Below are 12,909 nucleotides of genomic sequence, written 5' to 3'. Positions count from 1 at the left end.
ATTTCTTTTCAATTTGTCAGCTTTTCATTTTATTAGTAATTTGATTCCCTCCGAATTATGACTATTTTTTTTGACTCTTTGGTATGCAATCTCAACAATTTAATTCCCACCATATCAAATCAATCAATTCATTGTTTAATTAATCAATTTTCGTTAATTTTTCTTGGAATTAATAAATATTATCGTGTGCATGCAATTAGTAGTGAAAAATGGTTTTTTTTGGAACATCACACATTCATCAAATCGTTATTAATAAACTACACACCACAAAAATCTCTCCCAATGATAAGTTATCTTCGTTATTTCGCCCCACTTAAAGAGGTATTTTGGCATTACATAGGTTACGAACAAATAAACACAATTTCAATTACTCATGATGCCCAAGCCATGTTCTGTTTATTCGTGTTCACATGGCAGGACTTACGCGAACAAGCTACTGACTGTTAAATGACAATTGTGTTGACCTTGCTAAGAAAAATGGGCAAATACATACAAAGAAATCACTCACCGAGACATTCCCCCAGTGGTACATGGAAAGTAATATACCATGATTGCATCTCTCAACTTTTGGGTGGGTTTGCTGCGTAGTAAGTCTGCATGACACTAAGGAAAATGGCAAAACTTGCTGCAACGAATGCGAGAATGGTCCAAGGGCTACTAAAATGCGTATGTAACCACTCCGCCATCCATATCTTGAGTTTGTTCCTATAATGTCTTTCAATGCGCCCCTTAACTTCAGCATAAGCATAAGGACTGGGCACCAAATCTTTGGCTATTGCATTGAAGAGGTCTGCCACCTCTTGGTCGCTGCCTAGAAAATTTAGTAGTATGCCCTTGGATCGCAGCACCATAACGTCTTCCGCATGATCAATGAGTGAATCCATGAAGCAAATATAAGAAGTGACCCCAAAATCATCAGGGGCATCAGGGCATGTTTCGTATGCTACCAAGTTTAGTAGCATAGACTTAGTAAAGTCATCTACCGTGATTGGAGGAAGTGTGAGTTTTCCACTAAGGAAGGATGGTTTAAACGTCACATCTGTATAGAGATGAATCTTACCAGGCTTGAAGTGTACTCCTACTGCTTTAAGCTCCTTGGCCGAACGATAGGAGTACCAATCACTGCTTAATTGAGGTCTACTTTCTTGTGTATTTGGAACTTCGATGAGCTTTGCACGAACGAGTTCAAGAAGATGAACAGGATAGTCTTCATCCTTTGGTGGCTCTGGTTGAGGCGCTTTTCGTCCCCAAATGTTTATAGGAATAACCCCACTAAACTTTTTCTGCCACGAAGTCACTAGAGGAGGAAATGCCCGACCATGCTCGATGAAACTGTTGATGATATCCTTCTCTTCATCTTCTTTGAACCTCAAGCTCATCAATGCCTTGAGGACTAGAAAAGGGAGTTGGTTCTCTAGCAAGAACATGTCCCGATGCACAAATGCTATAGTGTGACTCTTCATCCCCATATCTCGACGCTTGTTTTTTGCAATGCAGTACATGAATTGCAGAATGAAGCAGCCATCAAGAAACATCATTCGAGCAAATGCGTCATCGTCAAACTCTTGTGTTGATTTCTCAGCATAGCATTTTCTTGCATTGCCAGCCACCTCGACTACTTTGCTGTATACAACGTCAATACCTTTTCCACTCTCCATGACATACTGCCGTGTCATTGGAATTTTGTGCTTCTCCACCAGCTGGAGCGCAGGCGAGCCATGATGGTAAGGACCAATGGAAACCACCAAGGGATCATAGCATTTCTCGTTTGATTTAATCTCACGAAGCATTTCTGGGACCTTCTGTATCTTCGGTCTTGCCCTTTGGTTGATTACAGAGTTGCAGCCATCGCCCATTATGAAATTCAACCACTCATCAGTACTACCAGAAGATGAATCTCCAGGATTTTGGACTACAATATTCAGCATTTCAGACTCGTTTTCCATTAAAAGTTTTCTTCGTTATGGTCAGGTCTAGATTTTGTAATACTACAAAATTGTTAAAAAGAGGTGGCTTCTACACTACAATTAATTGTTAAAAAGAGGTGGCTTCTACAGGGGGAATACGTATAATAAACTTTAATGACATATCAAGCTTGGCATTGCTTGATACTATTGACACAATGACGCAGCATTTTTATACTTTCCTCCTATCTTTTTTCTTTCGTAAAGTTGAAGAAAGAAAAAAAAGTAGAGGACACTCGTTAAACAGAATGTTCAAGTGTAAACCCAGCTCAAAATTCCCAAGATGGCTTGGGTACCTGATATAGAATAGTGATCCTTGCTAAGAAAAGAATCCTCATACAAACAAATTGGTTTTAGACAAAACAAAAATACGCTAATAAAATTAGATAAGCTCGCTAGCCCAATAGTGTCTCAATTAGTATTCTCCATTTTTCGCCAGAATTTCATTTGAGCCCAGATTAAGGATCTTGGTGATCCAATTGCTCCTTAAACTGTATTGCATCACTTGTTTAGTTCTACTTCTTTTCAATTTTCTAACGTATCATTCTCTCATTTTAAATACCAAGATCATTCTTTCATTTTTACTACCAAGCATCCTGTTGTTTGAAGCAGCACTTTTAAGAAAGTATAAACTAGAAAGGAGAAAAGGAACGGAACTAGTTCCATCCAACAGTAGGCCATTTTCCATTTTTCTTTTTTCTTTTTTTAGTCATGCAAAAAGAAAGATTTTTTTATGAATTAGTATAATGGTTTCTTATTATACAAAATAAATAATTCCCCCTTTCATAGTTACTAAAACTGAGTGTGACAACTAGCAAGCCAAAAAATGCATACATCCATTAACTACAAAAGGAGAGGCCACGAGCTAACCTATCCAAATATTCTAAAAATTAATTAAGTTAAAATAAATTGCAGACTTTATTGCATAACAGCATTACCAGAATTGGAAAAGAAGTTGATATGACTAGTTTTGGGAAAGTTCTCGACTGCGATTAGCTGCAGCAATAACTGCATTCATCAAAGTTCCACGGAATCCACCTTTTTCCAACTCATGAATACCAGCAATGGTAGTCCCACCAGGTGATGTAACTTCATCTTTGAGCTGACCTGGATGCTTCCCAGTTTTGGTGGCCATAGTTGCTGCACCCAGTACCTGCAAAGGAAACACAATTCACTTCCCCCCATGAGCAAAGGACACCCTGCTAAAAGTGTGGAGGATGTGGAGGATATGGAGGATAAAGTAAAAGGGCAGCAAAGCTACTTAAAACTACTTTGGGCCTTCATCCCATCATTCCATCCCCCCATAAATAAATGAACATATAAATAAATTTTTCTATTGGGAAGTTACACAGCACCAGGCGAGCTTTGATAAAACAAAACCATTTGTTATGGATATTTGAACAACCAAACATTACTTCATCAGGATCTGAGAATTCTAAAAGTTGGCATATATTTCCCTACATTTTGTTTAAAGATTGGAAGTGATGGTATAATAAATACATTTTTACTTGCCATAATTAGGTAACTTTTTACCGTTTTCTATTCCAAGGAATGTTGTTTTAAAGTCAACAATTCTTTGGGTAAACTGCAATTTTCCACCCAAACCATAAAAGTTGCAATGTTCCCTTAAACTTTAAAACTGAGTGATTGACCACCCTCCCACCCCCACACCCCCCCCCCCCCCCCCCCCCCACCCTTTTTAAAATCAAGAAATGATAAATAAGTCCTTCCCATTTGACATTTCCATTATCTATAAGTTTTCTTAAGACGTGCAAGACACTTCTATAGCCCACCACTGATTGCAAAGTTATCAAAAAAATTACAATTTAGTCATCGAAAAGTAATTTCAAAGCTGTGTCCCTCCTCTCTCCACCCAACTCTCAACACTATCAACAACAAAGAGCAGATCTCAAAGATGGGTTTCTGTTTCCAACAAACTGTATAAATCCCAAGGAAAGAAAGTTGGGCAATCTAATTCTAGAGGGGGATCACTCAAAAAGAACAGGGGAAGTCGGTCAACAAGGATTTTATTTTATTTTTTAGGTAAGAAAAATATGTATAAATAAAGCTTCTTTATGCAAAAGAGCACAAAGAAATCAAAAAGTACAAGGAAGAAAAAGATAAAGCAAGGAAAAAAAAACCTTAAATACAAGAGAGAAGAGAATTAATGAACCGATGGAGGGAGTCACTAGATGTGAGTTGCCATGCCCAAGACCAGTCAAAAAGAGAACCACTAAAAGAAGCAAGCAGCTGGTCTTCCTAACCATCCACATCCTCAAATGTTCACCTATTATGCTCCCTCCAGGGTGGATTTTGTGACGATTCAGTACGATGTGAATAATTTTGAATGACAAAGGAGAAGGAATCAGTGACATTGATTTGGATCTGGAGGTCAATTTAAATGAATTGGCAAGGTTCTGGTCTTGCCATGGATGCCATCATTCCAGCAGCAGTGAAAACGACAAATTGGTACTTTCAGCAGAAAAGGAGCAAATGAGTGATTTACAGTGGGTCAGGTCAAGCTTGGAGTGGTTGCCAAGGAGATTGGTAAAGTTACAATGGCGAACTTGTGGCTTGCCACTTGGCAGACTTGATGAGATTATAGTGAACAACTACAAATATCTTGACAGAATTATTGCAACCGAAGGAGTGAAAGCAATCAAATTGAAACTATAAAATGATATTCCAATAACAATAGAACTATTTCTGATGCATAGAGAAAGGGAGTAGGAGTAAAAGTGTAATTTCGCGGGACATTTCACAGGCAACATCGCAACTTGTAATATTTTCAGCTCATTTGAAGGGTCCCTAGGCATATAACTTGCAGGCACAATTGACATGTCCAAATGCTTGGGGGCTATTTCCATTTTTAAGGGAGATGTTGCAACTCATCCTATAGTTAAGGCGCTCCATTTCTTTTTCTTTTTCTTTTTTTCTTTTTACTTTAGTCATGTAGACCTATGTTGTCAAATTTGGTTACCAATGAAATTTTCTACAATTCTTTATTTTTGTAGAACTTCTACACTTAGGGTGAGTTTGGCATCAGTTTTAAGCTTTACCTTTTAGCTTTTATGTACAAATTTTTAAAACCTCACTTTTTCCCGCCTTTTCTCATTTTTTTTTCAAATTTTTTCAAGGTACAAGTATACTTTAAGACACTTTTAACAAAAGCTAAATAAGTTGTTCACAAACAAACCCTTAGTATAATGCAACTGTGTGATGAACATTAGTAAAAGCATAAGCTGCATAACACATGTAAGGCACTTGTGAGCATAAGTAAGCTAATTCTGGTCCCAAATTTAAGAATATGCCTTATATTTTAAAATACTATTCCAATATATCTTTTTTCTCAACTTTATGAGTTTGCAAAACTTCTTGAGGCCTTATAATGCATTCTTCACAAATGTCATGTATTTTACATGATAAAAACCAGTATCACCCATTCCAAATTGTAGTTCAGTCCACCAATTTAGAAAACTAATGCTTACAACTATAAGCCTGGGTAGTATTCCAACAATTTTGACATCCAAATATTAATTTGAAAATGTTCTTTCATTTCGATGATTAAATGCTAATGATTTTTTTCTCTTCTACAGCCTATAATACAAGTTTTAGTTCTGGCAGCCTGAAAATAGCATGTGCTCTAAGAAAATCATAAATCCATAACTGTTGAATTTAGATCAGAAGCTCTATAATTTAATGATTTAAAAGTTTTGGTAGGATGGGATAAGTCATAAGCATAAGCTCTAGGCATCTGACAAGAGATCAAATAACTAGTTCCTGTAAAAGCATAATGAAATTACAAGACCAATCGAAAAATAATTAACATCTTGTATAAGAGCACTTACAGTTTGAGAAGCTAGACCTAGAGCAAGTTCTCGTGGTAGACCTGCAGCCACTCCTCCATCAGCCAAAGCTTCTATCGCTAAATATATATATGCTGGGCCGCTGCCACTGAGCACATTCAATAAAAAAGATGGTTTGTTAAAAGAATTGCAGTTTGACCAAATCTCCATCTCTTCAAACATAAATACATAATCGCAAGTGCACAAGTATTTTTGCTTGCTTCAAGAACCTTTTAAGATCAAATACTCAAAACCATCTGACATAAGTTTTCTGTGCTATGGTATTAAACAGTACTATTCTATATTGATAGATGCCACATACCTCAGACCAGTGACTGCATCAAACAATTTCTCATCACCTCTCCATATCTTGCCAACTGATCCAAATAATTTAGCTATTATGTCTGCATCTTCTTCCGTTGCAGATCCTCCCAAGCTTATAACTATCGAATGCAAGAAAATTAGAGAACATTACCATTTTGATGAAACTATTAGTTTTTGACATTTAGGTAAAGAAGGTAACACAAACAAGAGGAACAAGACTTGAAGAGTAGAAAGATACATCTGACAAAGGAAAATGAAGGTTTCTTATGACCATCACCCCATCAAACCTTCAGCCTCTTTATAAGATATATGTCAACAAACCAACTGTTTCACTGTAATTACCCTTTCCCTAAAAGACAAACAAGAAACTATATTTTTTTTTTTTTTCTTCTTTCTTTTTAATTTTTTCCACTTAACATATGAAGAATTAGTTGCTCTGTTACTAAGACCACACGCAGCACTAACATACCTTGTAAGCACACAAGTAAGCGCATAGGAAGAAAACTAGAAAAGATTTGCAGTCATCATCTAGGGATATTATTCCAAAAGATAAAAGAAGTATAGGAGAAGGGAAAGGCATACTGTGTTTTTAAAGGCTTATGCCCTCATAATCTTTGAAATTGACAAAAAGCTTGGCCGACAAATTAAAATGAACTATGAGAATCCACGTGGTATACCAAATCTTATTCATCTCACACAAATTCTATACTTTTGACTGGCCAAGAATGAGTACAATATCTAAACCCCCTAATAGCAAGAAAGCTTTTAACAACAGGGGTCTTAACAAATGCACCCATCATAATCAGCTTCAGTGATTTTCAGCTCTCAAACTTGGGTTCTGAAAAAATCCATACACAGCTAGGTGTATTTGTTAATACACAGCTGCGAATATGCATCAGCCAGCAAAACAGAGAAGAATTGGGAACAAGTGAGTATACTCACACTTCCCACATTGTCATATTGGGTCCCTCACAAAAGCCATTGCTGGTTTTTTGTATTATGATTTACAGGAGACAAATTCTAGCTTTAAATCTAAAGGAATGATGATTACTGAACAGAGGAATACACTTCAGCCCTGCAAACTTGCTATGCATTGGGTGTTGAGTAGCCTTAAAGAAAAGCCAATAAAAAATATAATTTACAACTAGGTATAAACAATGAGCATGACATAACATGATAAATTTTGCATGATGAGGATGCTAAAAATTAACTATTAAAAAAAATATATCAGGGAAAAAGTGATACCACTTGCTGCCTCGCCTACAGCTGAAGGAGTATTCGGCATTACCCTAATAAATCGGCTTTGACCAGCCCATTCCTGAATGAAAGTGATTTCTTCAATAAGATATATAGAGCTTGAAAATCAAGAACTCAATACTATATTAAAAAACAGAAACACAAATGCATTTATTAAAAACAAAAATATTATAAAAGTGCCCAGAGGTATGAAGCAAAGGGCACAAATGACATTGAACAATGAAAGGAAAAAAGAATGCGTTCTAAAAACTAGGAGTATTAGTGTAGAGAGACATTTGAAACTATAAAGAAAACCAAACCAAAAACAAGAAATTGGTTCATAAACACAGCCTTGTTATTCATTTGAGTTTATTCATCTAAGCTATTCTGTAAACCAAAAGCTGTTGAAACTGGTTGCTAGGTCATAAGGTTTGTGTTGCAGCCTATCAAAGTAGTACCCCAGTAGGAGGCAGAGACTCTCTTAAAAGGCCATAAGGTTTGTGTTGTGACCTATCAAAATAGTATTCCGGTACATACACTGACTGCAGATGTTGATTACAAATGCAAACCCACAGTGATAGAATGACTATTTCTATTTTTGCTCTTACTGTAAAGTGTAAATAATATATAATGACACCCACATACAGCTTTGAATATTGAGACTCAAAAAGTCCAACCACCTGAATTTTGAATAGAGTAAAAAAGCATTCTATTTCACAAACCTCCAGATCTTTCAATTTGATTCCAGCAGCAACTGAAACCAGGAGCTTCTTTTTTGAAAGCAATGGCTTCACTTGTAAGATAGCTTTTTTTACTGCAACAACAGAAAAAGGTGAAATTTATATACAACAAAGAAACTCACAACAACAACAGCATCTTAGAAGTTTATCATCCATATATGTGTAAAAGTGGTTTGATTTTAACTAAAATAGCAAACATTCTACTACCAGAAAGTATATTTATCATAAACAATCATGAGGAGCATTTTTTCACAATAATACCTCGTTGAATATTCTTCAGCATTCATATTATATCTACCTTAAAAATAAAAATCCAATGAGCTCTAACTCAAATGACACTTCTTCTCCTGTATAAACAAGGCCCGAGGGTAGTAAAGTTGTGGCCTCGCCAGTTCAAAAATTTACTCAGTAACTGGGTAACTTATCAATTAAAGAAGCAAGAAAAAAAATTCAAAATGACCCAACTTCAATATTCTTCTGCACTTCAATTTCCATGAATTGTACTAAAATTTAAAATTTAAAAATTGAAACAAAAAATTAAATAATCAATTAAAATACAAAAACAGAAAAACCCAAATTGTTCTCTTCGTTTTAATTCCAAATTTATTAAACCCCCATCAGCATATTAATATCATACTATCTTAAATTCAAATTCTAGAAAATCAAAAAACTGTCTGTGTCCCCCGAAAAAAAAATAATAATAAAAAAATAAAAACTTTCACATTGTCCAATTCGTTTTAATTCCAAATTTCTCTAACCCCTTAAAATTCACCATAAAATCATACTACGAGAAATCCAAATTCAAAAAACTAATAGTGAAAAAAAAAAAGTATTACCGACTTGAGGTTTGACAGAGAAAATAACCACATCACTTTCTTCAATCACCTGTTACCATAACCAAAAAAAAAAAAAAAAAAGGTTAACACTCAGAATGAAATTCTTAAGACTCTGTATAGAGAGAGAGGAATGAACGATACGTCGTCGATTCGGGAAAGGACGGAGACGCCGAAGGACTCGAAGGCATCACGGCGAAAAGGGTTGGAATGTGCAGTGCTGATACGCGAAGGAGGCATGAGACCCGATTGGACCACTCCTCTGGCTATGTTCTCCGCCATTTTACCTGCTCCGATGAAACCTAGCTTGTACGTATCGCTCGGAATCGGAAATGCCTCCATTGCAACGACGTCGTTTCACCTGAGAGAAAGAGAGAGAGAGAGAGTGGTTTTGAATGGAAGTGTGAGTGAGGCAAGGCAAACACGTTTAAATAGGGAGTGAGTATGTGTTTGCTGAAAGTGGAAGCAGTGCCGCGTTATAAGGAAAAAAAGGGTTTTTTTTCTCTTGCCTTTTTTTTTTGGGTATTGCAGTACCAAACTCCCAATAGGAAAGTTTGCAGTATCCAATATAGGATTTCGTTTGTCGTGTTGGCATTTGCGTTTTGTTTTTACATGACATGATTTGTATTTAGTTATTAGTTATTTCTTTCTTTCTAAAAAGAATAAATAAATAAAATACTATTTTAATTCTCAAATTTTACCAAAATTTTGTCTTCTTAAGCTTTAAATTATTAATTTTCTTTCTTAAACTATTAAAAAGTTTTCTCCGTTTCGCAATTAAAAATGTTTTATTTTTTTCTTTAAATTTAAAATTTTATATATCATTTTTTATCCTTAAAGGCTTAAATTATTTTTTTTAATTCTTTTTCATTCTTATTTTTGTTTCCAAACTATTAAAAAAAAATCTTTTTACGAAGTATAAAATTGAAAAAAAAAATTAATTTAAAAAACAAAATAGTATTTTACCCTAAATAAAAAGAGAGAGAAAGAAGATTTGTATTTTACCTAAATAAAGAGAGAGAGAGAGAGAGAGAGGTTTGAATGGAAGTGTGAGAGAGGCAAGGCAAGCACGTTTAAATAAGGAGTGAGTGTGTGTGTGTTTGCTGAAAGAGGAAGCAGTGCTGCGTTAATGAAAAAAAAGGTCTTTTTTCTCTTGCCTTTTTTTTTTTTGGGTAGTGCAGTACCAAACTCCCAATAGGAAAGTTTGTAGCATCCAAGATAGGATTTCGTTTGTCGTATTGGTATTTGTGTTTTGTTTTTACCATGACATGGTATTTTGCTTCAAAGGAAAAAAATGGAGTGTGAGTTTTCTGTGAGAGAGCGGTCTTTAGAGGAGGAAGCTGAGCTTCAGTGCAGCACTAAGAAGGTTAAGGAGGCAACCATGGGTTCTGCCTTTGGGACAAACATCTCCTATAAGGACAAACTCGTAGGGGAGATGCCTGGAGCTTTTGCTCAGGCTTTTAACCTCAACTCTGAGGAGACTGTATCTGACGAGCCAAGGATGGATGTTGAGGGTCTCCACAGTGGGTTATTAGCAGTGACGCTTTCCTCAGAAATGAGGAAGCAGATCAGGTCGAAGTGGGCTTATGCTCTCATAGTTAAAGTTGTTGGACGCACTGTGGGCTTTCATTTCCTTCGAAACCGAGTTATGAGTCTCTGGAAACCGGCGGGTAGGCTGGATTGTGTAGACTTGGGCAAGGATTACTTCCTCATGAGGTTTGGACTTGTGGAGGATTATAACAATGTTCTTAATGGCGGGCCCTGGTTTATCGGGGAACATTTCCTATCTTTACGGAGATGGGAACCAAATTTCAAACCAACCAAGGCGTCGTGCAGTCTTGTGGCTGTCTGGATCAGACTACCTGAGCTTCCCTTTGAGTATTATGAGCTGGCCGCCCTGAAGGAGATTGGAAATGCCATCGGTCCGGTCTTAAGGATTGACTCAAACACAGCGTCCGAGGCGAGAGGACGGTATGCTAGAATCTGTATCCAGATCGACCTTGGCAAGCCGTTGATAAACCAAATCCTTTTGGAGGGGTTGGTTCAGGAGATTCAATATGAAAGAGTGCGCTCTCTGTGCTTCGCATGCGGTAGGGTAGGACATCACAAGGACGGGTGTCCTCAGATGATTAAAGCTCCGACTATGGAAGCTCATGGGGAGGCAGAGTCTTTGAATATGGAAAATGTTAGCACAGATGAAGGTGACCAGGTTTCGCAGGAGGCGAGAAAGGCTGATGAGGAGGGTAAGAGTGAGTTTGGGCCTTGGATGCTTGTTAGGAAACGTAATGTTAGGCCCAATAATAAGGGAAGTCGCGCTGGATACCATGGCCAGGACAATAGCCCATCTACGAACCATGCTATGACATCAGGGGTCTATGCGCAATCCTCAAAGGCTCCGCCTGATAGGTCTGTGCATGAGATGGCTCAAGGAGTAGTGGGTAGCTCGAGGAGAGATGGAAGGGACGTTGAGGGGTCTGTGGGCAGCAGGCAGGGAGTTGTCCCATCAGCTGGTAGGTCCGTGGGGTCTTCTCAGCCTTCCAACCAGCCAAACCGTGCTGTCACTCGACCTCCCTTGCCCCCTTTTGAGTTTGGCAGTGGAAGCTCTCCCCAAAAAAATAATTCGGATGGGAAAGAGCCTTTAGTGGGGAAGGGTTCTAAGGAAAAAATCAGAAATTCTGATTCGGCAGAGGCTAAACGTAGTGGCAAGCATCATGGAAGCAGATCAAAAGTGCAAATGGGGGATCTTGAGGCAAGGAAAAGTGTTGGTTTTGTCGCCAAGGATGCTAGCGCAAATCAAAGCCAGTCCAACGATGATATGGGGCTGGTACAGCAAAGAAGAGATGGAGGCTTGGAAGTTCATCTTCCCGGTGACACCAGTAAGCATCCGAGAGGGCTCTCTGCCCTTGACAGATCCGGCATGGATGGAGTGGGACCACCCTTGGTGGATATTTCCATCGGACAAACCAACCAGAGCAGAGGCAAGGATTTTCGGATGGAGAGCTCTGTCGTCGCTATCTCTGGAGCGAAGCTTGAACGAATTAAGTCAGGTGGAAGACTTCATGGAAAGGAAAATGTGGATTGCAGAGGCAGGGGCAGTGAGGTGTTGGGGAAACGAGATTTCCATGGCAGTGGTCAAGGTCGTTCCTCAATTCTTCAATCTGTTGGTCAGCTCTCGGGAGCAAGTATTGGGGATCCTGGAGCACATGCTGGCTGTGGTGGAAGGGGTAGAATTGCCCAGGAAACGGCTGAGGGAGATGGGATAGAGGTGTCTGCTCAGGTCGGAGGCTTTGAATCTGCATGAAGCAGAGTCCGTGATCCTTTCAAATTCCCCAATGAATATCATTTTTTGGAATTGTAGGGGAGCTTTGAATCCCCGTTTTCATAGTGCTTTTTCGGATTTACTGGATAGGCACTCCCCTGCAATTGTGGTTGTTATGGAAACAAGAGTGGGTGGAGAGAGGGCAAAAGCCATTACGGATAGGCTCCCTTTTGACAGAGCGTTACATGCTAATACCATTGGATACTCAGGAGGCATCTAGGTGTTATGGAAGTCAGATGTGGTGGAGGTTACGCAGCTTGCTAAGACAGAACAGGAGATACATGTCACAGTTAAGGTACTTGATTCAAATCTTACCTGGATTTTATCTTCCATTTATGCAAGTCCTAGATTAGCTTAACGTAAATTATTATGGAATAATCTTACTTCTATTGCTAGTATGCATCAACTTCCCTGGCTTATGGTGGGGGGTTTTAATGAGCTTATTTCTTGTAATGATAAACAAAGGGGAAACCCGCTGAATTCTAGGAGAGTCCAGCTTTTTAAAGATTGCTTAGATAATTGTGGGATGGTGGATTTGGGCTTTCATGGGCCTCAGTTCACTTGGGTTAATAAAAGAGAGACGGGTCATTACATCCAAGAGAGGCTAGATAGGGCTTTCGCTAATTGTGATTGGAGGGGTCTGTACCC

General features: G+C 38.1%; 3 protein-coding genes across 3 annotated transcripts; 1 reads left to right on the top strand and 2 right to left on the bottom strand.

Annotated features, from left to right (window-relative positions):
* Positions 1 to 275: 275 nt before the first annotated feature.
* Positions 276 to 2,262, bottom strand: LOC126693518 (UPF0481 protein At3g47200-like). The gene has a single exon (XM_050389499.1). The coding sequence runs from the start codon at positions 1,944 to 1,946 to the stop codon at positions 561 to 563; it is 1,386 nt and encodes a 461-aa protein (XP_050245456.1). The 5' UTR covers positions 1,947 to 2,262; the 3' UTR covers positions 276 to 560.
* A 469-nt stretch (positions 2,263 to 2,731) lies between these two features.
* On the bottom strand, positions 2,732 to 9,465 carry LOC126693519 (pyrroline-5-carboxylate reductase). The gene is made up of 7 exons (XM_050389500.1): positions 9,087 to 9,465; positions 8,946 to 8,994; positions 8,092 to 8,183; positions 7,379 to 7,451; positions 6,132 to 6,252; positions 5,813 to 5,918; positions 2,732 to 3,117 (listed from the first exon to the last, which is right to left on the bottom strand). Exons 1-7 carry the CDS (start codon positions 9,282 to 9,284, stop codon positions 2,929 to 2,931), a joined length of 828 nt encoding a protein of 275 aa, XP_050245457.1. The 5' UTR covers positions 9,285 to 9,465; the 3' UTR covers positions 2,732 to 2,928.
* Positions 9,466 to 10,236: 771 nt separating this feature from the next.
* On the top strand, positions 10,237 to 12,243 carry LOC126691437 (uncharacterized). The gene has a single exon (XM_050386487.1). It carries the CDS (start codon positions 10,237 to 10,239, stop codon positions 12,241 to 12,243), a length of 2,007 nt encoding a protein of 668 aa, XP_050242444.1.
* The last annotated feature ends 666 nt before the right edge of the window (positions 12,244 to 12,909 follow it).

Source organism: Quercus robur, chromosome 7, assembly GCF_932294415.1.
Source record: "Quercus robur chromosome 7, dhQueRobu3.1, whole genome shotgun sequence".
NCBI classification, from domain to species: Eukaryota; Viridiplantae; Streptophyta; class Magnoliopsida; order Fagales; family Fagaceae; genus Quercus; species Quercus robur.
Note: the sequence above shows the minus strand (reverse complement) of the source record. Positions and strands in the feature narration are given on the sequence as shown.